The 27,517-nt window shown below is 39.1% G+C and overlaps 1 protein-coding gene across 1 annotated transcript in view; it reads left to right on the top strand.

Moving 5' to 3' along the window:
• LOC113406192 (cilia- and flagella-associated protein 47-like) overlaps positions 1-27,517 on the top strand; it is a 691,445-nt gene that overhangs the window by 401,649 nt on the left and 262,279 nt on the right. Inside the window, exons 51-52 of the mRNA XM_029910955.1 lie at positions 15,201-15,298; positions 26,189-26,364. Coding sequence (XP_029766815.1) covers positions 15,201-15,298; positions 26,189-26,364 — 274 coding nt within the window. The remainder of the gene's footprint in view (positions 1-15,200; positions 15,299-26,188; positions 26,365-27,517) is intronic.

Raw genomic sequence — 27,517 nt, 5'->3', positions numbered from 1 at the left:
AGTTGCATAAGTTCTTTCCAGAATCAGTTAATGAGGTTATATTCCAAATATGCAGTCCATGTGTAGAATTTGTTCTAATTCTTCCATGAGAAGTAGCAGGGTAATCCAGACTGGAGCAGGAGACCTCAGTCTTGCAACTCAAGCTTCCTCTGACCAACCTTAAGCAGATCTGAGATTTGGGATTGGGGCCCTAGCGTTCTTTTATAGATCTCCGGCAGGCTATTGATAACCTCTTGACAGCAGGTATCCCTTGGTGAAAAATAGTGGCTTTGAAGTAAAAATCTATTTCCTATGTATACACAGGTACTTGTTGCATTCATCAGCATCATAAAGTGCTTTCCATTAATCAGTTCATAGAGTTTACTAAACTTCAAAAAGAAATATAGACAATGATGTTATTACACTCAAGTTTCATCTAAATGTTAATATTCCCTTTTGATCTCTGAATCAATAGAATATAGTAATAGACAGGAACATTCTGGTTACATGTTACATGAGCCATCCCTTTTGCTTCTCCTCTTGTGGGTTCTAGGACTAGCTGCTCCAAGAAGCAGTCATTTAAGGTATCAAAAAACTTTATCTCTGCATCCTGTGCTGAAGTGACATGTACCCAGTCAATATGAGGATAAGTGAAATTCCCCATTATTATTAAGTTTTTTATTTTATATTCTCTAATTTCCCCAAGTATTTCACAGTGATTGTCACCATCCTGGTCAGGTGGTTGGTAGTATATCCCTACTGCTATATTCTTATTATTCGAGGATGGAATTACTATCCATAGAGATTCTATGGTACAGTTTGGTTCATTTAAGACTTTTACTTCATTTGACTCTACATTTTCTTTCACATATAGTGCCACTCTCCCACCAGCATGACCTGTTCTGTCTTTCCGATATATTTTCTACCCTGGTATTACTGTGTCCCATTGATTATCCTCATTCCACCATGTTTCTGTGATGCCTATTATATCAATATCCTCATTTAATACGAAGCACTCTATTTCACCCATCTTATTATTTAGACTTCTAGGATTTGTATATAAGCACTTAAAACAATTGTAACTTTTTAGCTGTCTGCCATTACATGATGTAATTGAATGGGACTCTTTTTTTCATTTGACTTTTTCTCATCAGATCTTACCCATATTTTTATCTCCTCTCCTCCTTACTAGGACATAGAGAATCTCCATTAATAGATCCTCCCTTAAGGGATGTCGCTTTCTGAGCCATCTGCTCCTCCACACCTATCGACTTTCCCCAGCCCTTAGTTTAAAAACTGCTCTATGACCTTTTTAAATTTAAGTGCAAGCAATCTGGTTCCATTTTGGTTTAGGTGGATGCCATCCTTCCTGTACAGGCTCCTCCTTTGCCAAAAGGTTCCACAGATAAATACAACATAAGAACATAAGAACGGCCATACTGGGTCAGACCAAAGGTCCATCTAGCCCAGTATCCTGTCTTCCGACAGTGGCCAATGCCAAGTACTCCAGAGGGAATGCACAGGTAATCAGCAAGTGATCCATTCCCTGTCACTCATTCCCAGCTTCTGGCAAACAGAGGCTAGGGACACTATCCCTGCCCATCCTGGCTAATAGCCATTGATGGACCTATCATCCATGAATTTATCTGGTTCTTTTTTGAACCCTGTTATAGTCCGGGCCTTCACAACATCCTCTGGCAAGGAGTTCCACAGGTTGACTGTGCGTTGTGTGAAGAAATACTTCCTTTTGTTTGTTTTAAACCTGCTGCCTATTAATTTCATTTGGTGACCCCTAGTTCTTGTGTTATGAGAAGGAGAAAATAGCACTTCCTTATTGACTTTCTCCACACCAGTCATGATCTTATAGACCTCAAGCATATCCCCCCTTAGTCGTCTCTTTTCCAAGTTGAAAAGTCCCAGTCTTATTAGCAATTACAATCCCTATCTTCTTCTAATTCTCTAACAATACAAGTGTACATTTTTCTAGTCTGTCTAACATGGCTTCAGTAGCTGTTTATGAGGAATGGCCCTAATATGTCTTTAAATGTAGACTTTTGGTAATTTAGCCTTCAAGTTGCTTAACCTTTTCTGGATCAGTGTCACACCTATGTTCCCCCCAGATTCCAATCCTTTGCCCATGTCTTCATATTTTGAATTTACCTGTGGTCTTTTGTCTCCTTCCCCCTCAACAAACCTAGTTTAAAGTCCATTTCACTAGGTTAGCTAATCTGTGTCCAAAGATACTCTTCCCCTTCTTTGACAGGTGGACCTCATCTCTGCTCAGCAACCCTTCTTCTCAGAACAGGATCCTATGGTCAAGGAAGCTGAAACCCTCCTGGTGACACCATCTGTGCAGCCATGTATTTACCTCCAGGATTTGTCTAGCTCTTCCCAGACCCCGACCCTTGACTGGAGGGATCGATGAGAACAACCACTTGTGCCCCCACTCCTTCACCCTCACTCCCAGAGCCCTGTAGTCACTTCTGATCTGCTCAGGGTCATACCTTGCAGTACCATTAGTGCCCATATCAGTCAGCAGCGTAGGTTAGTAATCAGAGAGCTGGATGATCCTCAGCAATCCTTCTGTAGTGTCTTGGATACATGATTCAGTTAATCACATTTTTGCCATTTTCAGTGCCATAGAATAGAGATTAGGGCAGAAAAAGAAATGTACAGTAGTAATATTTCACAATTACATACTGTAGCACATTTCATCTGAGGCTCTGAAAGTAATTAAAATAATAATTAAGCCTTAACATTGCTGTGTGATAAAAATTATTATCAGAGTTTCACAGAGGGGAAAATTCAGGCACAAAGCTTTAGCAAATTGCGCAAGGTCACACAGCTGGTCAATGGTAGAATTGGGAATAGTGGAACTTGAAGGTCCTGATCCAAATCCCACTGAAATCAATAGAAAGGTTCCCTTTGAAGGAAAAGTGATTATTCAAAGTCAGAGAAAACAGATTTTCATATGTTTTGTCATGTTTCTGTGAAATGTTATAGTAAGAATATACAGGTTGATAATATGGATGCTTCTAATCCTGCTTGGTAATGTTAATTTTACATTTGCTGTAACTTCTGTTGTGTTGCTGAATGATGGACCCATATTGGGGTCTGTTTTTGTAAGCAGAGTTTAAGCATTTTTCTCTTAAACTGTAGCTGGTCAATAGATGGCAAAGTTTTTTTTCCTGTGGAACATGCCAGCTTGATATTTAGAGTTCTGGCTTGTTTGCAATTAATAAAGAAGGTAATATATATGGATTCAAGCCTCTCTAAAAGACAACTGGATACTGTTGCCTTGCTAGAGGTTTGTTACAAGGTTTACTGTCTGTACTAGAGCACACTCAAGGTGTCAACTCCCTACTCTTGCCTCCTGCAGCCTAGAGAATGGGATTATAAGAGAAGGCTGGTGGCTAAAGGCCTGATTAGAAGTTCAGGAGTACACCAGGGAATGCTGTAAAAACTGGTAGTTGGATAGAGTGACACCTCTGAACAGATACAGTAGTCCATTAAATGAAGATGGTGCATACTTTATTCCTGTTTGTTATTTTTGAAAAACCTTTGAACTCTGAAAGATGGAAAATACAGCCTTTGGAGAAAAAACTTCTGGGAAAATCTAGTATAATGTTTTCTATTGGGCCATGCTATTCGATTCTTCTAGGTTAGATATAAAACATTTACATTTTATTTAAAATTTGAAGGAAATAGAATACACTTAAAGAGCCTGTGTTCTCATTTACAGTAGTATGCATTGAGAGAGTAACTTCATTGTCTTCAGGAGACTTCCTTTTTTTTTTTTTTTTTTAATTCTGGTGTAATTGAATTGAATCTGACCCAGAATTTCATTGGAAAATGCATTATATGGTTTATGACCCTTTTGTAGTTTTACAGTTGTCTATTGTATTTAAACACATAGCAGTTGAGATTTTTAATTTAATTCTATACAGGTTTAGTTTTGATAGGGCTTTAAAATTAGAAAAAACGGATAAACATTTGTGAGAGGGAAGCCAATTATCAAGTTTGTGAGGGAGATATTCAGACTCTTAAGAACGTTCAGTGCTCAAAAATTCACCATTTATAGTCTGGTTTTTGACATAAGGAGTTTTGAGACTCCAAAATTGTATTCAGACTTTTCATGTACTGTGCATATATCTTTAAAGACTTGTGACCTGTTACAAATAGGCATCTATTGTAATAATTCTGTTCACAGCTGTGTGTTTCATAGATTTTAAGGCCAGAAGGAATCATTAGATCATGTAGTCTGATCTCCTGTATATCACAGGCAATGGAATTTCATCCAGTTACCCCGTATTGAGCTCACTAACTTATGTTTGACTAACTATATCTTCTAGAAAGGCATCCGGTCTTGGCTTCATGACATCAAGAGAGGGAGAATCTACTACTTCCCTTCATAGTTTGTTCCAAGGGGTAATAACCATCATTGTTAAAAATGTGTGTCTCATTTCTAATTAAAATTTCACTTCATAAGAAAACAAAAAGGGCCGTACTGGGTCCGACCACTGGTCTAGCTAGCCTAGTATTCTGTATTCTGACAGTGGCCAGTGCCAGATGTTTCAGAGGGAATGTACAGAACTGGGCAATTTATCGAGTGGGCCATATCCCCTTTGGTCCAGTCCCATCTTCTGGCAGTCAGAAGTTTAGGGACACCCAGGGCCGGCTCTAGGATTTTTGCCGCCCAAGGCAAAAACAATTTTGGCCGCCCCCCCACACATTTTTTAATTACCCCACCCCCGGCCCCGCCTCAACTCCGCCCCTTCCCTGCCTCCTCCCCCCAGGCTCTCAAGCCTGGGAGGGAGGGGGAGCAGTGGCGCGCGAAACAGCTGTTTCACGCGCCGCGGCCGCTCGGGATCTCCCCCTCCCTCCCAGGTTTGAGAGTCTTTCAATATACTTGAAATTTTTATATTTATGACACCTTATAATGGAGGTGTATTAAATAATTTTTTAAAAATTAATCTGTAGAAACTAAACACATTTTTTACCTCCTACAATGGGCTTGGAAAGGACTTAAAAACTGTAGACTCATTGTTTCCACTCAGTTTATAAAGCAAATTGTATTGGAAAAAAAAAGAGCATTAGACTAAATGACTCTTGAGCCCATATATGAAATTTAAAGGTTACAATCCTAACTTCATAACTTCTCTGGAAGAATATAATCAACTGCATTGCCTTTATAAGCATAACTGGTTCTTTGCATGGCAGAATTGAACATTAGTGCCTTCCTTTTTACATCATCTTGATCATCTAACATCCTAAAATTATAAGATTTTTCTTTATCTGTGAGTAATTTGCAGTTTTCTCCATATATTACGTAACCATTTTCTACACTGGGAACCTAAATGTAGAGACAGAAAGAGATGCTTGGGACCAATAATAAAAAGACTTACTTGAGAAATGTTTTTTCAATAGAATCCTGGATCTACCAATACATAAAAGTTGTAATTTTCATCTAGTAGATATGAATAGATTAGTTATCCAGAAAAACTACCATAGGTGGTGTCCAAAACTTTTTTGTGAAAGCCATTGCTATGTACCAATCTTACACTATTTTAACTAAATGTTCCTCTGACAGAAAATGTTATATGGTAATTGAGTTTAAAATAATCCATAAAATGTATTCATTTCCTGAGAATTCTAGAAAGAGTGGATTATAAATTTAACATAAGAATAAAATGTAAGGACAAGAGAACTAGATGAAGTTTAGCTCTTTGTAATAGAATTCTTAGTTTTCTAGCACCAAACAAACCTGAAAAATAAGCACCATAAAGCATTATATGCAGTATTATATGCATTCAAGAGATAATATATTAAAATTAGTGTAGAAGATTCTACAGTAGTATCAGTCTTGCTCTCTTCCCCCACCCCCGCCAAAAAAAGAAAAGAAAAGAAAAGGCATTGTTTTCACTTTTAAATACAACCATTATTTATCAGTTCATAATTTCTCATAAACTATGGCCTCAATCTTACAAAGGCTTCAGTGGATTTACTAATGAATGCAGTGCTTAAGTGTATGCCGGAGGAGTCTACGTCTTCAATGGTCACATAATAGTAATGGTGTGCATGTGCATTATACAGTGTAGTTGTAGGTGTGTCGGTCTCAGGATATTAGATACACGGGGTGGGTGAGGTAATATCTTTTATTGGGACATCTTCTGTTGGTGTGAGAGACAAGATTTCAAGCTACACTTTCAAAAGATGAGCCTGGGAGCTTACATTCATAACTCTGCTATACACCAAAAATCATGGACTGGATATGGTTTATTATTATTATGGTTTATTACAGCTATTTGTAACCCACTAACCTCCTCTTGTTGTCTATGTCTGCAGAGGTGTTAACAGGCCACTCTACCTTGAATAGTCCCTTACAATATGTGCTAGCTACGTATGCACCTTGCATTTTTCTGTGATGTTTGGAATGCCTTCCCAAGACCTGAAGAGCACCATGTGACTTAAAAGATTGTCTCTTTCACCAACAGAAATTGGTCCAAAAAAAGGAATTACCTCACCCACCTTATCTCTATATATGCATTGAAAGAGAACAACAGTCCTGTGAAATCCTGTTCTTATGTATTTAAAAGCATAGTGATACTCTGTAAAACTGGCATTATGAATATGAAATATTCATTTGCTTACAATTATTTCCATATCAAGTTTGTTCATTTTCCAAATTGAACGTTGCTTTTTAGATTGCTTTTTCTAATTGCAAATTCAGCACTGGATGAGAAAATCAAGCTTTCCTCCCCCTGCATCTTATGTAGTCTTCATAATAAAAATTCTATAATTAGAACTCCTCTGAAAATGTTATTAATGATACATAAGCTTAGAAAAAAATCCAGTATATTCTTCCAAAGCACTGTTGGATCTGCAGCAGTATCAGAATAATTCCTGACCACTTTCAGCCCAATTAAGTCATGGCCAGCTTAGTAGGTATAGGAGGAGAAGTTAAAAAGAGAGAGAGAGAGAGAGAGAGAGAGATTATATTTCATGTTGTGGGAAAAGAGACAAAATGATGCTATAATTGTGATAATGTATTTTGGTTCAATGAGAATGGAAAAGTGTGGTGTGGTCAGTAATGGAGGAGTTTCTATGATCTCTAACTCTTCGGGATGTCATATAAACTATAATAGAAGATTACAGGTATCTAGGTATTACCACTAATGCATTGAGCAATTCTCTGTAATAGTTTGAAAACTGGCATAATAAAGGTAAGAGAATGTGTGGACACCAGTGAAAAACACATTTGCAATATTAAAAAGAAATGTGACAAGATAGCAGAATGGTTGAGTTGGAAAAAGAAGTTAAAATTCACTTGGAGAAAATTGACGATTTGGAAAGTCAAATGAACAGGAATAAGGCTAGGTAACCTATTTGAGAGGCTTGAACAATTTAACCGAGAGTAGTTCATTGAAGACCTAATTAAAGCTTTCATACAAACTTAAATTTTGTAATGTTGTGCTTTGGATAGAGCAAACTACAGATTTTCAATCACAAATGCTGGAAATAAGTATTCAGACTTTCTTTTTCAAGTGTCTTGATTTTAAAGGTTGAGATAAATTCCTTCAATTTGAATGAAAACATGAATAATAAATGTTCTTAGAATTTCATGCAACTTCTGTTTATTTTTCTGATTTATAGCAGCCAAGCTCAGAATCAAAGAAAAGTGCTTGTTAGTGTGGCAGTGTATGCACACCCCATCTCCCTTCGGGGTTGATAGTGGGTGTGCTGACACCGCAGTTACAGTCTACCTGACTGTCTTGGGCCTCACCATGATGAGGTCCAAGGGTCAGAGTAAAAGCAGCAGCCCCTGGGTTCTGGGCTGAGTGGCGAAATGGCCGGAGTCAATACAGCAGCCCTTAAGTTCAGGGCCATGGGGCCTAGTGGCCAGAGTAATACAGCAGCCCTCAGATACAGGGCAGCGTTGCCTAGTGGCTAGAGTCAATATAGCAGCTCGCAGGTACAGGGCAGCATGGCCTAGTAGTCAGAGTCCATCCTGCAAAGGAATCTTCCACTTTCCATTCACACACCTTTAACCCTCTCCAAAATGCGTTGCGATGCTTGCAACAGCGTTAGCAATATACAGTGCTGATTTACCTTTCCAGGGGACTCCCTAAGGGGAGGGGGCCATTGGGTTGTGACACTTCCTCCTTGGTGGTCAGCCCATAGTGAGCTGGGCTGCTCTCCTTTATACTAGCACAGCAGTTGGAGCATACCCAGCACGGTCTGAGGGGCGGGACTTCCTTGTGGGATTAACCCTTTCCTGGCTAGTGTGAGGTATGCACACCCTGTCACAGTTAGTATTACACACCGCTTATGGAAATATAATATGAAACTTGCAATGTGATTCCTGTCACATGAGATGTGAGTTTGTTGTAGAAAAGCATACAGCTTTTTGTATTCTGAAAAAAACCCTTAGCTTTACAGAAAGTAAGATCTCTTGAGGTGATGGAGTTACATTTGCCACTGTTGGTGAATAAATGAAGCTGAGCTGGCATGTGCACCAGTTGTCCTGAACACCTAATATTAATGTCAAATCCCTGACCCCATCAACAAGTGCCAAACCCTATTGATTATGAAGAATGAAAAGTTGTAACCAGGACAGAAAGAAGGTATGTAGGAGATTAAATATTAGAATTGATGCACTCCCATGCTCAAAAGATGTGCATTCATTTTCTTACCCTTTGCAGTCTTCCATCCAAGTACTGACCAAGCTTAATTTTGCTTGTGTTATGAGATCTGACAAGATCACAGCCCTGTGGTTGTATGCAGGAAAGTTAGGGATTTTTTGTTGTTGTCAGTGAAGCTCCAGAGAGTGAGACAACAGGGAATGAGACAAAAATCAAACACAGGTTTACCTCATAATACTTCAAAGTACTATCACTAAGTCATGAAGAAAGATATCAAATATATTTAAAATGTCAAAAGTTTATAAATGAGCACACACACACATACACACATGGTATGTCTGTATTATTGCAGTATGTTTTCTATTATGAACCCCTGTTTTGATTTGCTCATAGATGTTTGAAAATGTCACCTTTTGGACTGAAACTTTCCATGTCTGGGGAAAGGTGAATGTTTTGAAAAGTGTTTTGTGTTAAGGATGGTGAATAAAAAAATGTTTAGCGGTGGGGAGAACCGTTAACACTTATATAAAAGACCTACATCACAAAACCAGACAAACTATAAAACTTATTGTGTATGTAGTTCTTGCTGAGTTGTCATAGTATTTGCAAAGTGCATTTAAAAATGATAGCAGTCAAAAAAGGTATGAACATTTAAAAATTCACAGTAAAAAAAATCACTTCTTCATAGAGTGTGTAGTTCCAAAAAGATGGACTGTAGAGATTTGGAATTAAATAAATAAAGATATCCTATCTCCTAGAACTGGAAGGGACCTTGAAAGGTCATTGAGTTCAGCCACCTGCCTTCACTAGCAGGACCAAGTACTGATTTTTGCCCTAGATCCCTAGGTGGCCCCCTCAGGGATTGAACTCACAACCCTGGGTTTAGCAGGCTAATGCTCAACCCACTGAGCTATCCCTCCTCCACTATGAAGTGCACTATGAATTGAGCACTTCTAAAAACTCTTTCTTCCCATGTTATTCCTTTCTACCTGGCCACTGCACCTTATGCTTTCTGGGGCTGAATATATTGCCCATATTGTTCAAAAGAACACGGTTTTCCCAGGACGGAATCTGCTTGACAGGAAAGGAAAAGTGTAATACAAATCACATACACCTCTACCTCGATATAACGCTGTCCTTGGGAGCCAAAAAATCTTACTGCGTTATAGGTGAAACCGTGTTATATCGAACTTGTTTTGATCCACCAGAGTGTGCAGCCCCGCCCCCCCAGAGCACTGCTTTACTGTGTTATATCAGAATTCGTGTTATATCGGGTCGCGTTATATCGAGGTAGAGGTGTAGTTGGTTGTTCTCAGTTGGGATTGGTCATTGAATATATGACACAGTTTCATGATAGACAGAATATAGAATTTGAGTTACATTTTAATAAACACTTTTCTTCAAAAAAGTCATAGACATAAAAGTTACAACATATTTTTATTGATTTAATCCTAGTCATAGGTGGTATTAGACTGAATGGAAAGAGGCGCTGAATTTAATCTTCACTCAATTTTACTGCTTATGGAGGAGTGAGGATAGAAGTTTGTTTGATTCACACTTCGTTTTTTGTGTCCTCCAACCATTGAATTCAAGTGATAGTTGCACATCCAACCTTAATTTTGGAATTTCCTGACTTTTGAGTACTTAACCATGAAATTTAATGTTCATTTAATGTATTTTTTCTCTGGAATGAAATCATTAAGTGTAGGTATTTCTGTCACCAATAAAAAACAAAACAAACAAACAAACAAAAACCAGAAAGAAAGAGAAAAGCTTAGAACTCAAGGCAAGTGCTAACCAGGGCCAAACCTGTGTTCTGTAGAAAAGGTCTAGTGACACAAAAATCATCTTTTCAGCATCCAGTTGCTGCTCCTTAAATTGTAAGCTACAGTTTAGTAACTCCTGTAATTCATTTTTCCCAGGATGCACTTATATATCTATAATATCATTACTTGAGTTTGTTATACAGTTATGTTTAAAATTTTACAAATGGCTGTGCATAAGACAGACAGAAAATCTTAAGAAGTTATTCTTGCAGGAGAAGGTTACTCGGCTGTGTTCTCCCTGAGTAAAAGGTACCAGCTCTTTAGAGTTTATATAAACTGCCTATATGATATTCAACAATATCTGCAGGTCTGTTTGGCAGACAGGTCAGCCTGCAAAAAACAAAACAAAAAATACCTTTTCAACAGGAAGTTGCTGAATTGCTTATGTTAAATGTAGTTAAAACTCTCCACTTCCCACACAGTGTAATTCCCCATGCTGGGTCTTGTGCTTTCACAGCCACCCAACTGGAGTGTGTAGTGCCAGTGTAGGCATTGGGAGTTAGTACATTCATAGGGCTGTAGTTATACCTACATTTTATAGATTCCATTCAGTGGGAAAGATGGGTTGAGGGCACTGATGTAGATGGTTTGAAACACACGGGTGAGAAAATGGAGAAGCAGAAAATAGTGGAGGTGAACTTTTGGCTTTGTGAATGGTGTAAAGCTGAAGGTCTGAATTTTGTGGCGCATTGTCCACATTCTAGTGGGGGACAGAGCAGTATGAATGGGATGTCCCCATTTCATAGACAGGGAGACTAATCTCGGTTGGAGACTTGCTGGAGCAGCCAGGATGGCATTAAACTAATAATGTAAAGGTGGGGTGATAAGGAGGTAAATGCATTACAAACTCAAATTCATTGTGTCACCAACATTTTGGACAGATGTGACAAATAAAGTGAAGAGAAGAAAATTTTCAGTTGCTTAAATATCAGTGCTGGGAATCTGGGTAACAAGCAAGAGGAATTGGATATTTTCACTGATGAGAAGAAGTTTAGTGTTAAGCCCTTGGCATAACAAACAGTATGAACCAAAGGCTGTGAATCATAGTAGGCCTGGCCTTAGCAAAATAGCCAAACACTAAGTATTAGCTAACCAAGTAAGCACATTCCTGACCTGAGAGGATGGTTCTAGAACTCCCAGAGTTATCAAGTAACTACATAAACAAATTCCCAAGAGGTGGTACAAGAGCACACTGACCACTTGTAAGATACGAATGGGATGACCGGATAATGGATGAGGATGTTTTGTTCGAACTAGCAGGTACAAGGGTAGTAACTAGCAACATGTGGAATGTAATATGTAACTTGTTTGTATCAATGTATAAAAGGAGAAGTCATAGAAGGGGCATCTTTATGCTAGCCTAGGGGACAGCTTAATGTTTTGCTGATTGAGCTGGTACCATTGTTGTGAGCATACATGTATTAGTGTATCTGTAACCATTGAGCTGCGGTGCTAGTACCATGCTTCATCAACAATAAACCTTCTCCACTGAACCAAGCCTATGGTTTTTCTTTGTGAACAACATCAAGGTCTGGGGAATCAATACGCTGCACTTTCTTCTAAGAACAGCAGCACTAGCAACACACAGCAGTAATCACACCACAATCATGTCAGGGTCACCAGTGTTGTGAAGTGCACATAATTGATAAGGGAAGCTAAAGACAGCATGGAAAAAATCTGTGGCTTCAGGCCTAAGAAAAATAAGAAGGATCTTAAATATATTAGGATGAAAAGAATTCCTAGCAATGGTATAAGACCGTTCCTAGATGGAGGTGGTAAAATTGTTAATAATGAAGCAGAAAAGCCACAAATGTTCAGTCAATATTCTTGTTATGTATTTGGAAAGAAGCAGGATGCTGAAATACTTTGCAGTACATTAGTAACCAAAGAGGGTATTAAACCTAATCGACTAGGCAACATTTTTAAATCAGCAGGCTAAGGTAACTTGCACCAAAGGGTCCTAAAACAGTTGGCTGAGAAGATTTCTGTCCCACTGATGTTAATTTGTAATACATCTTGGAATACCAGGGAAATTCCAGAAGACTGGAAAAGTGTTAATGTTGTACAAATATTCAGAAAGGCAGGTGGGATGAGCTGGGTAAATACAGGCCAGTTAGCCAATCCCAGACAAATAATGGAAAAGCTAAACAGGATTCAATTGTAAAGAACAGAAAAATAATTAGACAGCAAGGGTTTATGAAAAAATAGGTCTTGTCAAACCTTATTTTATTCGTTGAGATGACAAGTTTGGGTGGTAAAAGTAACTACATCCATTTAATATATTTACACTTTTAGGAGGTGTTTGTTATTCTGATTTAAAAAAAATTATCACTATGCAGTATTAATAGAGCACACTTTAAATGTATGAAGAACTTGCTAACTGAAACCTCTCAAAACGTAGTCAGAGGGGAATCATAATAGAATAGGGATGTTTCTAATGGAGTTCCACAGGGATCAGTTCTAGACCCAGCATCATTCAACATTTTCATCAGTAATCTCAGCATAAATATAAAGTCACTGCTGATTAAATTTTTGATTGACATGAAGATTGATCGAGTCCCTATCCCAAACTAGTCATGAGAACCAGGAGACATACAGAGCTATCTGGATTGCTCGGAAGCTGGGTCCCTTCAAACAAAAAGTGTATTAGTGCATCCAAATGCAAACTTATACAGCAAGGAACAAGACATACCTACAGAATGGGGAACTGTATTGAAGAAAGCAATGACTCTGAAAAGAATCTAGGGTTTGGAGTGGACAGGCAACTCAACATGAGCTCCTAGTGCAATGCTCTGGCAAAAAAGGCTAGTGTGATCCTTTGATGTATATACAGAGGAGTAGTGAGTAGGATTAGGACATTGATTTTGTCTACGCATATAGCATCGGTGAGACTTATACTGGATTGCTGCAGACCGTTCTGGTGTTGACATTTTTAAAAGGCTATTAAAAACTTGGAGAGTGCAGGAAAAGGCCATGAAAATGATGCAAGTGCTGAAGAAAATGCCTGATAGTGAGAGATTTAAAGAGCTCAATATGTTTCATTTATTAAAAAAAAAGAAAATTGGGTGATGACTTGAATACAGTGTATAAGTATATGTACCTTCATGGGATGAAAATACCAGCTACTAGAGAGCACTTTAAGCTTGTAGAGAAAGGCATAACAAGATCCAATGTCTGGAATCTGAAGGCAGAGACATTTCTATTAGAAATGAGGCACTAATTGTTAACAGTAAATGTGATTAACCATTGGGACAAATTACCAAGATAAGTGGTGGATTCTCCAACTCTTGATGGCTTCAGATTGAGACTGGATGCCTTTCTAGAAGATATCCTGTAGACAAACAAGTTAATGAGCTCAATATAGGGATGATTGGGGGAAGTTTAATGGCCTGAGATATACAGATCAGGCTAGCTTATCTGTTGGTCAGTTCTGGCCTTAAACTCCATACATTTATAAAAACATCTTCATTGGGAAGTGTGGGCCTTTCTACTGCCAGGCACTTCAGATGCAGAGTTGGGGCAGTGCTTGACCTTGCTTGCAATAGTTAATGGAAGGATCCATTCTCCTGTTGCTGGCCCTAGTAGCATAGTACATTCCAAGCAGGATTTAACAAATCCACTTGCCCACTTAACAGTGATGAGCATCAAGCTTTCCTTGTAAATGTATTGTCCTTTTAATCCATCAATTTCTGCAGAATTTGTTCCTATTTTTTAAATCAAGTTTCTAATATTTATAGTTGCATATAGTTGCAAGTGACCTCTAATATGAGAAATGAGATAATCAATAAAGTTTTTTTCCCTCCTGATTGTGCAGGAAGTCAGCTTCCAAGACTCTGGTGCTGTTTGTTTCTCTTCTAGATAGCAGCAGAATCCCCTAATTCTCTCTCTTTGCTGCCTTCTGGACCATGTAGGAGGAGAGATACAAGAGATTTATATGTGATATAAACAATCATATTTCAGAAAATAGGCCAAACTCTATTTAATGGGATTTCGGAAGAATATTTTCCTATGGCCATTTTATTCCATAACTGCCTACTGCAGAGTTCCGTGCATCTTTCTCTGCAAAACGTGGTACTGGCTATTGTCAGAGAAAGGAAACTGGCTAGATGGTTAGTCTGACCCCATATGGCAATTCCTATGGTAGAATGTTTTGACGCATACATTTGACAGTTGCTAATGTCTCTGATTTACACATAGTCACAAGACTTAAAACTAAGGTCACCTTGTTTGAAAACTTGATGCAAAATTTGATGCAACTGTGAAACAAAATATACTGTGTAGACTTTGCAAGGGAGGACTGTCCCTGCTAAGGTAAAAATTTTATTCTAAGTGGGTTTTTTTGTTTGTTCTTTAATACTTTTGTTTAATACTGTAGAACAGCCTTTTAATGCAAAGATTATTTTAATTATTCTTGGATTGTGATTAAGCAATGCACATATGCAGAAAATAGCTAAAAAGTGTCAGAGTAAGTTAATTTTTAAAAGTGATATTTCAGTTCAGATTGCATCTCTTAATCATATTATCAAATTGAATCTACAAGATAAAGTAACAAGGAATGCAATGGAGTGGCAATACTTACACTAGATTGTGATTTTCTTGAAATGATGCCTCAGTGCTAATTACAAGTATTAATAGGTGAAATCCTGGGCCCGCTTAAGTCAAAACTTCCATTGAGTTGAATGGGACTAAGATTTCACACATTGTCTCAAGAACAGATTTGTAAAAAACACTTTCTTCTATTTTGTTTACACAGGAGGAACGTCTTCATGTTGCAAAGTGTGGTTTTCCTTGGAGATTAATAGTGTACCTTGTGCACCTGAAAGAACCCTGGATGTGAAGTGTGCAGCTCTGGTAAGATAGTGCAATGCCACAAAACTAAACCTTGAAAACTAACAGTATATATAACTTCCACTGTATGGAATATTGTACAAATTTATAGAGAGACCACACAAGTTCACCTTTTGGGCTAAAAATACCCAATATTCTGGGGCTTCATTTAAATTCAGTAATGTAAACTAAAAATAAGCTGTCGTTTGCTAACTTTAAACATTTATTTATAATCATTCATTAACTACCATCTTTCACACTCTCTCTCATGTGGTTTTTATTCTGCTGTAATCTGTTTCACACATTGGCACTCAGAGCTGGATTCAATAAAAAACTTCAACCAGCTTTTGTACTAGAGCTATACAGAACAGGAGAAATCTATTTTAGGTGCCTTCCACTTTTGCACAATACACACTATTAATAAGCTTAGGCTTTCATGATTTTTTGAAAAATTGCTTAATCATTTTTTGGATTATTAGGTAAATATTTCCTTTAACCATCAAAAACATAATAAAACGTTGTTAATCAGCTTGGAAGAATTATTATACTGTTTCATTGAATAAAATGGCTTATAGTTTATAAACCATTTAAATATGTAAAGCTTGAATAGTTCATTATTTAGCATTTCTGATATGATACTGAGATTAGCCTGCCTAGATTTATTTTTGTCGGCATTTTTTGCCTTTGAATTAGATATTTTAGTGTTGTGCTTTTTGTTTTTCCATGGCTGATGTTTTTCTCAACTTCTTTAGAAGAATATTCATTTTATCATCTAGAAGTGCTATTTTCTGTTTGGTTTGTAAGCAAATGAGAAAAAATGGCTTTTGTAATGTATGCTTCTGAGGTCTATGAATAGAATAACAGTTGCACTGCTTTGCTGCAGGAAGCTTTGCCTAGAAAAATATAGAACTGATACTATGGTTTGGCTTCATACAATTAGAATTCAGGTCCCCCCTCCCTCCCTCCCTGCCATACTCCCGTCTCCTGATTTGTTCTTTAAATAATTAGTATTGAGTAATTTCATTTCTGGGTACATGGTGACTTGCATCATGAATGCAGCACTTTAAAAATAAGCAAAAAGAACAGTTTCATATTATTTCCTAAGATAGTTTTGGGTCTTGAATGCATCATGATTATAGGCAATGCAGAGATACACAAAATAGCTTGAAAAATTAAATGAATATTGGATGAGACTAGAAACTGTACTGTTGCTGGGTGGACTTAGCGATACAGACTGTGTAGCCCTCTGCAGGATGCAACTTAAAATAAAAGTTTTATAGTGACAATGAAGTCAACCATATGCTTTAATGAAGGAGTTGAAAAATAGTGCTACATGTGTCTTGCCTATGTACATTTTGTAAAATATTTTATAATGGCTTTAATCATTTATCACTTTTAGTGTTTGTCATTCTCCCTCTGAAGCATTCCATCCTGAATGTGAACTTGTCCATTGTTCAGTGGCAGAAAATGATTTTCATAGACTCTTGGAGAAGAAGGAGGAGGGTTGTAGTCAGGGTTGCTAGTGACTGAGTTGTGACGTCTGTGCCTCTCACCTGTTAAATTCAGACCTGTTTATTTAAAATGTTTACAGACCTTTCAGGCAGATTTAAGGTTTTGGATCAAATCATGTGAGATTTTCAGTTTCACACTGTTGATACAGTAAAACAGACACCTTTTGGCTGAATGTCACTTTCAGATTTAAGATTCATCTGAACCCAAAATTCCAAGTGGAACTCAAGGTTTGTGTAGCCATATGGATCAAAACCAGTGAATCCCTGCGAAGTGAAGCCAATGAGTTTCATACAGTTCTAATTAGTTGCTCTTTTTCAGTTCTGTTGGCTTGTCACTGCCGACAATAGTAAAATCCCGGTTTTGTCAATAAAGCAGGGGTAACTTGGATAACTCAATGGAAGCAGACAAACTCAATAACAACCTGCAATTTTTACAGTCATTTTTCCAACCATAATCTCACTTCAGTGGGTTTAGTTATTCTTTATTTAAATAGGATGCTTAACAGATATTCTGCAGCTGGGGAAAAAAGTTATTGTTTTAATATGCAAAACTTTGCACTCCCTTGGCAGCTAGGGGGAAAAAAACTGTTTAGGGAGAAGTGGGCAAAAAATCCATTTTCTTTTTATGTGATTTCCATGTGCATTTCTTATGCAATTTTGAAAATGTTCTGTTAAAATATTAAAAGCCAATGAGTTGCTATAAGGGAAAAAAGAAAACTTTTTTACTATGTTGAGGGAGTTTAAAGGCTACACAATGCATTTGACAATGCAGCAGCAGGATAATAGTTCCACTAAATAAAAGAAGCTGTCTTACTCTTAATTCTTCATTATTTTGTAAAAACAATACAAACTTGCAACCAACAGCTTCACTATAGAATAAGAGGAGAGGCTGTCTTTCAGCCCAAGTTGTCCAGCTGCAGAAAATAAATCTGGCTTCCAGTCTGTACTAAATGTAGTTTTTATTTTTAAAAAATGCGCTGCCAAATCCTGAGGTTGCTACTTAGTATTTTTTCATCAAAATTCTCCTTAACTTAAGCGGGAGTTTGCCTGAATAAGGATTCAGAAAAACCTAAATAAACACCTCAGAATTTGGCTCATAAATTAAATAAAGTAAATGAAATTAATTGTGAAGTGAAATCTTGCTCTCTTTGTATCCTAATGTTTACATACAGTGCCCTCCCTTTAATTCGTCCTAGTCCATCCCCACTACTTAAGTAGAAATGTGACTGATGTTATCTATATGACAACCATAAGACCTGTCTGATTAATACAACATTTAGCTGTAATCATCTTTTATTATGACTAACGAAAAATCAAGTCCAATTTTTGTGGGAGGTGCAGTATGCTATACCTCTCTAGCATCCCTTTAGGGAGAAGGGTGGGCAATGCTTCCTGTCTGAGTGCAGGGCACAGTCCTCAGTGCTGCTCAAGGTGTTGCGTGGCAGGGCAGGTGGGCAGGCAGAGAATTAAAGCAGTCCAAACAAAGTCAGCATGCTTCTGCAGCTTTCAGGAACCTAAAGAGAGGAAAAAGAAAATGGAAATGTACCGATCTTTCTCCTTTCTGAGAGGGCCTGGGCAGCCAAAGCTCTCAAGTCTTTTCCCTGAATGACAGCCAGAGGCTGGGGAGTTCTGCTCCTTCAGAGTGCCACCCTGCACTGAGAGAGACCCTCCCTTTTAAAGATCCGCCCATCTCCAGGCTTGACAAGCCTCACAGGTGCACCAGGTTGAGGCTGATTGTGCCCAGAGGATCTCTTTAACCCCTTCCAGACTGGGGTTGGAATCTGCCCCACCACAGGGGGAACTGTGTGACAATAAATAGTTAGGAACAATTTTTTAAATACTAGATACGATATATGTGTTGTTAAGACACATTTTATATGGAAGAAGTGAGTTAACTATTTCAAGAAATTATTCTCATCATCTTCCCCTAGTAATAATTTTAGAACAATGCAGTATATTTACAAATGTATAATGAAAATTTGCAGAAATTACAAAATCCAAATTAATATGTATGGTAATTGCTTAATAGATATTTTTCATTACTAAATACACATATGTATATGCATTTCTTAAAGGTTTATTTAAAGCTACACCTCTACCCCGATATAACACTGTCCTCGGGAGCCAAAAAAATCTTACTGCGTTATAGGTGAAACCGCATTATATCGAGCTTGCTTTGATCCACCGGAGTGCGCAGCCCCGCCCCCCCAGAGCACTGCTTTACCGCGTTATATCCGAATTCATGTTATATCAGGTCGCGTTATATCGGGGTAGAGGTGTACTTTAGAAATTGTTTTACCAGTTGAAAGTAAGTACTGGAAAATAAAACCATTGGTAGTATCTGAAATCAACTGAGAACATATGTTTCAGAAACAGAAACCTCCTGACATTTTCAGCCAGTGACATGTATTATGTAGTGTTGTTGTAGCCATGTCTGTCCTGTAATGTTAGAGAGACAAGGCGAGTGAGGTAATATCTTTTATTGAACCAACTCCTGTTGGTGGGAGAGGCAAGCTTTTGAGCCACACAGAGCTCTTCTTCAGGTCCGGGATAGGTATTCCAAGCACCACAGCAAAATGCAAGGTCAAGGTCAAAATGCAAGGACCTGGCATTTTGCTGGGGTGCTGGGAGTACTTTTCCCAAACCTGAAGAAGAGCTCTGTGTGGCTTCAAAAGCTTGTCTCTCTCACTAAGTTGGTCCAATAAAAGATGCTACCTCACCCACCTTGTCTCCCCAGTGACATGTATTGTCAGACATCACAAGCACAGACAAAGAACATGTCAGATAATGTATAGTGGTGGATGAACTTTCGATGAATGACTTAGCCCCAGGTATAATATGTAGAAATCTTATAGCATCATATTTCTATCACTTGGTGAAGTCTCAGGTATATTGAAGTATAGTGCCGCTGTTTTGTAGGTAATAGAGTTTTAGGTTGATTTTAAATCTTTTCTCAGTAGCTCCACATCCCTGAAGTTTCCAAGTAGGTATGCTTTCTGAGGAGTTGGATCAGAGTATCTTTCCTCAGTATTTATTTTGTCTTCTCCAGTGTAGGTTTTATTTTGTTCAGGTATTCCTCAGTTAACCTAGAGTATATGTGGCAGGTGGTTTCAGAATTGTCCTGATGAGATTCCAAGTTGGATGGGGGATATCACGAAGCAGGATTTGGTACACAAGCCACCCATAGGCTTCCTATAGAAGGTAATACTTAATTCAAAGGACTGACAACAGTTCAATGACAACAACTCTTCTGAGCTCTCATCATCAGCTAATACCTCAAAGGGTTTAAAATTTTGCATGGGCTCTGCCTCAGCTTTTGGTTCCTGGGAGCACAAAAGAATCAGAGACCATTTGTTTTCCTTCAGGATTTACAGCACATAAGCTAGGATTTTCATAGTAGCCTTGGGGAATTAGGCACCCAGTCCCATTAAATTTCAATGTGATTTGGAGATCTAACTCCTGTAGGCTTCTTTGAAAATCCCAAGTATAGTAAGTATATATGGAGTTCAACCTGGTTAAGATACCTTGATCATAATAGTATAGTTAATCTTGTCTACTGCCATCACTCAAAGCATTCACACCTCTATATTTATCAAAAAGTGTATGGGAGATGTTGACCAAGTAACCATGGATAGGTTGAGTAGCCTTTGATGTTTGGGTTTTTAACACTGTAGAAGATCAGTCAGGTCCTTAGCCGCTTTGCCACCACAGTGCACTAAACCACCACCCCGACCAACAGATTTAGTGCTACAGTCTACAGACCCACAGCAGCCAGGCCCCTTATTGGCTGGGCAGACAGCATTCTCATTGGGTACCAGGACTATATAAAGACCCCAACAGGAAGACAAAACTGTCTGAGCAATAGACCATTGCCTTGCCTTGCCGCCTCACCCAACCCTATCTTGCTGCCCCGATGCCTCGCCTGACCCTGCCTTGCCACCTCACCCAACCTAGCATCCTTAACCCGCTGACCTAGTCCCTTGGTTTGGCTCTTCCAGTTACTGACCCCTGCAAGAACTCCAACTATTGCTCCAGCCTGCCTCTTATACTGATTGACATCCCAGGTACCTGACCATCTGTTCACACTTGACTACTGCTCTACCCTGCCCCCTAGCGCACTTTGGCCACTGGGCATTACACACTCCTTATTCTGTATCTACTTTTCTCAAGATTGAGCTTTGAAATATAGGTATCAAAAGCATTATTCTACTAGTTAACCTTTTCCTGTTCCTTAACAGATATCATAAAAAAGCCAAAAATGGCGATGAAATAATTGAGCAGTTATCGGACTATTAGAAATTCAATTTCATTAAAAATTCCCAGGTGACATTAAAAAAATTAGTTTTCTGTCTGACATTTAAAAATGTTAGGTGACTATTAAGAAGAGTTCCTAAATCCCATTAACCTTTCAAAGTTATTCACAGCACAACAGACTCCTATATCAAAAACTATGATATGGCATGTCCCCTTGAGGCTAATGCCTGGCCAGACCAACCCATTTCACTGACCCAATCTAGGAAGTGTCATTAAGGATCCTTCATTGTTTTTTGTTTTCCTTTCAGAATGAAACAAGATTTCTCATTCATACCATGAAATACTATTATTCCTATTACAAAATGTGGCAATGTATATTGAATTGCTAGACAATATGTAATTTGTGTTTGTAAAAGCTACGGTTAAGATAGGAGATTGCCCCTTTCCATTTTACCAGGGAAGGGATGGGGTGTTTGATTAGTCTGGCAGGGGAATGGCCACTCCTTGGGTCCTGGTTGAAGATGAGGTTGTGTGTTCTGGCACCAGGGCTGCCCACTACTTTTCCTCTTCTCCTGCTTGGAACATGCTTGGGGAGTATGTACAGGCAGCGGCTGGAGCTGGGGAGAGCATATTGCAGTCTCTACCTCTGTGTCAACCATTGGCCAATACAGGGAGTGTGAGGGAACTGATAGGTTCCAGCTATTTCCCTCCTCACGTGCATAAGCATTTCTGGGTACACAGCAGCCACTCTTGCTGGTGACTGCTGCCTTGCCAGCCCTGCCATGTAGATGGTATAGTTATCAAGAGCTGGGTTTCCTCTAACCTGCTCACCTATGTGGGGCCAGAAAGGATTTTTTTTTCTTTTTCCAAGATAGGCAGCATGTCTGGGTTTTTTCACTTTCTTCACACCAAGCGGGAATCAGATTGGGTGGAGATAGCATTCACCCCTCAAAAATGGGGATGAAGAAGATAATAAATGTCAGTAAATACTGTTGCAGCTTGCAGCCAATGTCCAGCATGGGTAAGAGGCTTAAAGGGGCCAGCTGCTGTGATTGACCTTAGTGTGGGATCCAGGAAGGAGTGGTAAACCCTGTTAGTCTATGTGGCATGAGAAGTCTTAAGTCTTTGCAGACAGAGCTTTCCCTTGTCTGTATCCTCATTCCTCCTCATCAAGGAAGGGTGGTGGGATTGAGTAGAGTGTTGAATCATGAATTGAGTAGTGGGGATGTTGGCTAAGGAAGCCAACTCTCATTCCTTGGTTGTATAACATGAGGCCATTTTAGCCAATTAAGGACCCAATTAGTGTCTGGTAGTTTGCGAGTGGGTAAGTCAACTCACCTCCTCTGCCTCACTAATCTTAACATTAGTAAAGTTGCAGCCTATAGCTGTAAATGAATTTATCTTTCTACGGCTTCATTTTTTGCTGTGGTCATCATGAAGGCAGTAGATTCAAATTCCAGCAGTCTTTTGTCAATCGTCTGGATCCATCACAATCTGAGGAACAAACAGCTGACACTGTTGGTCTTAGACAGCATGTGGGGGGTGGGAGTCATCCTCCCAGAAGGGCAGCTCTGTTGTTTTCATCACCATCCTCCACTGGGGATACTTTTAATGGAAAGAGGCTTTAATTTATAAGCCAGGTTTCTATAACAGGGTCACCAGCAGAGGTTGCCCAAGAGATGCACTGAATTGGCTCATTGAGGTACTCAGACAATGCCCACCTTTTCTCACCAACACTGCTCACTGCTGGGTGTCTGCTCTGGCTGTAGGCCATTTGTGTCACCATGTGCCATCACGATCCCACCCCTAGAGAATTGTTAGCCTCCAGGAACCACAGCATTGGTTACTTCAGCAAAAGCTTGCATAACCTGGAACTGAACTATACCACTAGATATGGAGAATTTGAAGGCTTTCTATAATCCATAGCAATTTTAAAGCAGATCAAACATCAGTTTAAACTCTTGACATTGTTTTTGAATAACTTTCCTTCATATAATTATATTATTGTTATTCTCTGATTATAGGTATAAAGCATATAATTATGGATGTATTTTATACTAATGCTTATAATTATATACTCTGTAAATCAGAAACATTACTTCATAACTGTGGCATATTATTTTCCCATAAATCCTAAAGTAAATGAGAATGTGAAAGCTGTTCTTGAAAACTGAGTAACTTGAAGTTATGAACCATATCCTAAGCTTGAGTTTTAAAAGTATGCTTTCATAACAATTGGTAGCATAAAAAGTAATGTTCTGTGAAAGAACCATGGCGGCATTCTTCCTGGAAGAAAATAAAATTTGGGAAGGTTATAATTATTAATCACTTTAACTAAAAGCAGTTTGACAAATAAATCAGACCAGAACATCTTTACAGATCTCATAAAATGGTAGTTATCCAAAAGGAGGATGAATGACTAGAGTTTGAACGAAATTTGTTGATAAATACATAGAAGCTGGAAAAAAAAAACCCAACAACCCATATTAATCAGTTATGTGGTGCAACACAAAGGGGGCTAATGTAGATCATGAAATGCCAGTGAGACTACAGCTGAATTTGGCAAGAGACTATTAAACAATAATCAGAAGGTGGTTCATATTTTGCTACATGAGTGGTCATATTTGTGAAAAAATAGTTGTCAGATGTGTGGAGAAAGAGAGCAAATATATTATTATACTAGTTTGTCACTTAATCTGTAGCTAGTATTCCTAGATCTCGGCTTTTAGTAAGTTCAAGGCATCAGAGCAACAGTATTATTGCTAAGCTTCTACATTTGAGTCCAAAGCCAAAAATTTAAATGTGAGGAGAAAGAGAGTGAACATTTTAGAAGGTTTTCTAAAACCTGCTAATTAGTTATATGGAATTTAGAAACATATTTTTCTAAATTAAGTGTAAAAACAACAACTGTTGAAATAAAGGGCTAAATTCTCATATCAATTACATTGATGTAAATCCAGAGTAATTTAATTTTAATTAATCGAGTTACTCTGGATATGTCTGTCTGTTTGAGAGCAAATTTGGATGTAGTATACGTTATTATTTTGAATGTAATGAGAATGAGGTTAATTTATTTTGTCTTCATAGTCTCACTGTTACTATTTCTTCTCATCTTAATAACTATGCTGAGCAAGCAGTTTTGGAAACTTGTTATTCAGCAAAATTCTGGATAGAAAGCCAGATGTTTTACATACTGTCTTACAGAAAGTCACTTGTGTTTTATTTTATTTTATTTTATTTTCTATACTTCACAGTAAGTGTAAAATAAATTATTATAGTATCTAATTTACTCAGAATGTGTACAGTGGTATGCTGTGATAGTTCTGGTTAGGGTTTTGTTGTTGTTGTTTTTGTTTTTTTTGGGGGGGGGGGCGGTTACACTGAAGTACTTACCCTTTAAGACTGTAGCACAGGACTTGATCCTGCAAATTGGTGTATTCTGTGGTCCCACCAGTTATGTATGTAAGCACATTTTCAAAGTCAATCGACTACTCATGTGCTTTGGGCCACAATGTTCAGTAGCTTGCAGGATCAAGTCTCTATAGCACATGTAAATGGAGTAAAATTTAAGTGTGGTGACTCAGTATAATTGTCCAGGCCAAAATGCTTTATTTTGGTTTACTAATTTTCTACAATTACAGCAATATCTTTCAAGGCCAACACTAATGTAATTCTGTAATCTAAACTACCTGGGGAATGCAGTGGACTTGTGGTCTCAGACTTTGACATGGAAATTAAGTGCACGTGTATAATGTACAGAATGTAGTCCAGTTTCGGCACCAAGAGCTCTTACTTTACTTCATACGTTGAGTGGCCAGTATAATGAACAGGGGTGAAAGTAACTTACAGGACTTACCGGTACTGCCGGAGTCCGGAGAGGGGCGTGGCCTCACCTGGAAGAGGTGTGACCTCAACCAGAAGAGGCGGGGCTCTCAAGATTTAAAGGCCCTGGGGCACCGGCTGTGGCTGGGAGCCCCAGGGCCTTTAAATCAACCCGGGGCTCCCAGGCAAATTAAAGGGCCCTTTAAATCCCGGCCCCAGCCCAGCCGCCGGAGCTGTGGGCAGGATTTAAAGGGCTCTGGGCTCCCCACAGCTGCGGGAGCTCTGAGCCCTTTAAATCCCAGCCCCAGCCCGGGCGCAGAGCTGCTTGGGCAATGGACGCTGAGTCTGGGCCCCAGTAAATATCCCTGCTCAGAGCTGCTCCGTGCACAGGCCCTGCTCAGCACCGATTCGGGGCCCTGGCCAGCCTGGGACCCCTCCCTGGAAGGGGTGAGCATGGTGGCACCCTGCAGCGATGCAGCCGCTGGCCAGGGCCAGCAGCTCACGCTGCCTGCAGGGATGTGGGGACTCTGCGGGCTGCCCTTGGTGGGCACAGCTTGGGCAGCTCAGTCCTTGGGCACTGCAGCCTGACCCCCATGCCAGGCCTTGCCCCGCTCATGCCGGCACAAGCAGGGCCAAGCCCTCACGCTCGAAGCAGAAGGGCCCAGCCCAGAGCTCCCCTGGTTCCCCCTCAGGAATGGACAAGCTCCTGGGCTTTGGACCCTGCTCCTGCATGGGCCCGGGGCTGCCCCGCTGCTGGGGCTCTGGGGTCCTGCCCCGGTGCTCCCCAAGCAGTGATTGCTCCAGTCCTGGGTCAGCCTCTGGCCCTGCCACCAGCCAGGCTGCCCTTGAGAGGTCACTTGGGGCTGCACTAGCTCTCTCTAGGGTGCTCTAATGATAGGGTGCTGGCTAGCTTTATAATGTAAGACGGGCCTTGGTAGACTACATGGCATATTGGCGGGGAGGGTTGGCTGGAGAGTTTGATAACCCCTGATTACTAGATGGAACTAGGGTGACCAGACAGCAAATGTGAAAAATCGGGACTGGGGTGGGGGGTAATAGGAGCCTATATAAGAAAAAGACCCAAAAATCGAGACTGTCCCTTTAAAATCAGGACATCTGGTCACCCTAGATGGAACAAGAAGTGACTTATGATTGGGCGATTGGCTACTGCTGCCTCTTGGTGCATTTACACTATGTTAATTTATCAAATTAAATATGGCCTATGTGCCATTCAGTTCAATTAATGTAGAAGCAACTTCCTTACATCATCTTTAACAAACTTCTTTGACAGTGAAAGTCCTATAATTCATTCATTTTGTGTTTCTAGGATACCATTGGCATTGAAATTCCCATCACTAATCCTACACCTGAAACTCTACAGTTAGATGTAGTGTTAATGGGTGCTGCACTTAGTGGAGAAACAATTCTTGTTCTTCAGCCAAAAGAAACTCTGTCCTATGAAGTAAAATATTCCCCAGCTAGTACTGGCACTTCAGAAGGAAGGTAAGATGCAGAATGTTAACATGTATATGTGCTTTATAATATTCAGTAAAAATATTGTCACTAGACCCTACAATAACTCCTTGACCCTAGAATGTTACTTAGAAATATTTTGTGTTCTCTGTATTACTTTTTTAACATTAGATGTATTCTACACAAACCTGCCAGTTTCTTTGAATAATTCTGATGGCTGATAGGCAGATGGCAATTCTTTGATGGATATCACTTGAGTTGTGTGTACATTTTCTTATGATATTACTTTAATATCAGAAAATCTATCTCAAAATATGGACTTCAAATGAATTGTTAATTTTGTCACTTGCCATAAAAGGAGTGACCTGGAGTCATCTTTCTGCAGAAAGGGAACTAAACTAAAATTATTTCACTAAACACAGGTGAAGAACCCTTTATCAGTCTTCATGAAAATCTATTTAGCTTGAGAAATCTCCATTAATTAGAAATGATCTTCTTAATGAATATGGAGAAGATTTAAATTAAAGATGTTTCACCACATTGGAAACTCAGAAGAGTCTGTACAGTATGATAATTACCAGTGATAAGACTGATGACCTTTTGGTCTTGGCTGCCACTGATCATAGTTCTCAGCTGAACTAGTAAAGGCAGGCTGCTGAACACTGCAGAATTGTAAGAGTTTTTCTCAGGGCATTGTTAATTAAGCATTAGTTGGCTGAAGTTCACCAAAATAAGCAGTCCCAAAAGCAATTGTTCAATCTGTTCTTATTGATTTTCCCAAGTACAGAATACTGCCAAGTATTATTGCACTACAGCTTTCAGAGGCTATAGTTTTGTAGAAATGACCACTGTTAACATTCTAGTAAAATTTTCAGAGACAAGATACAGAACTGATAATTTCTGAAAGCTGAGAATAAAAATATACTTTATTTTGCTGTGTCAGAATATTCTGGTGGAGTATTTTTTCAAATTCATAATTTTCAGATAACAAGATAAGATACGTGCTTTTAACTTGACAGATCTATGGGGCAGTTCTTGGTTTCAGCTGATCTGCAGCATGCAGGCCAAGGGGGCATGTGCAAAGGTGGTGTAACTTTTGCACTACCCTGATCCTGTTGTAGCTCTGTGCAAAGCTGGTCTCCCTGTGTCATGCTAGAGCAGGGGTCGGCAACGTTCGGCACGC

The sequence above is a fragment of the Terrapene carolina genome, unplaced genomic scaffold (genome assembly GCF_002925995.2).
Source record: "Terrapene carolina triunguis isolate 2854851 unplaced genomic scaffold, T_m_triunguis-2.0 Scaffold23, whole genome shotgun sequence".
Taxonomy (NCBI): domain Eukaryota; kingdom Metazoa; phylum Chordata; order Testudines; family Emydidae; genus Terrapene; species Terrapene triunguis.
This window is presented reverse-complemented; position numbering and strand designations above follow the sequence as displayed.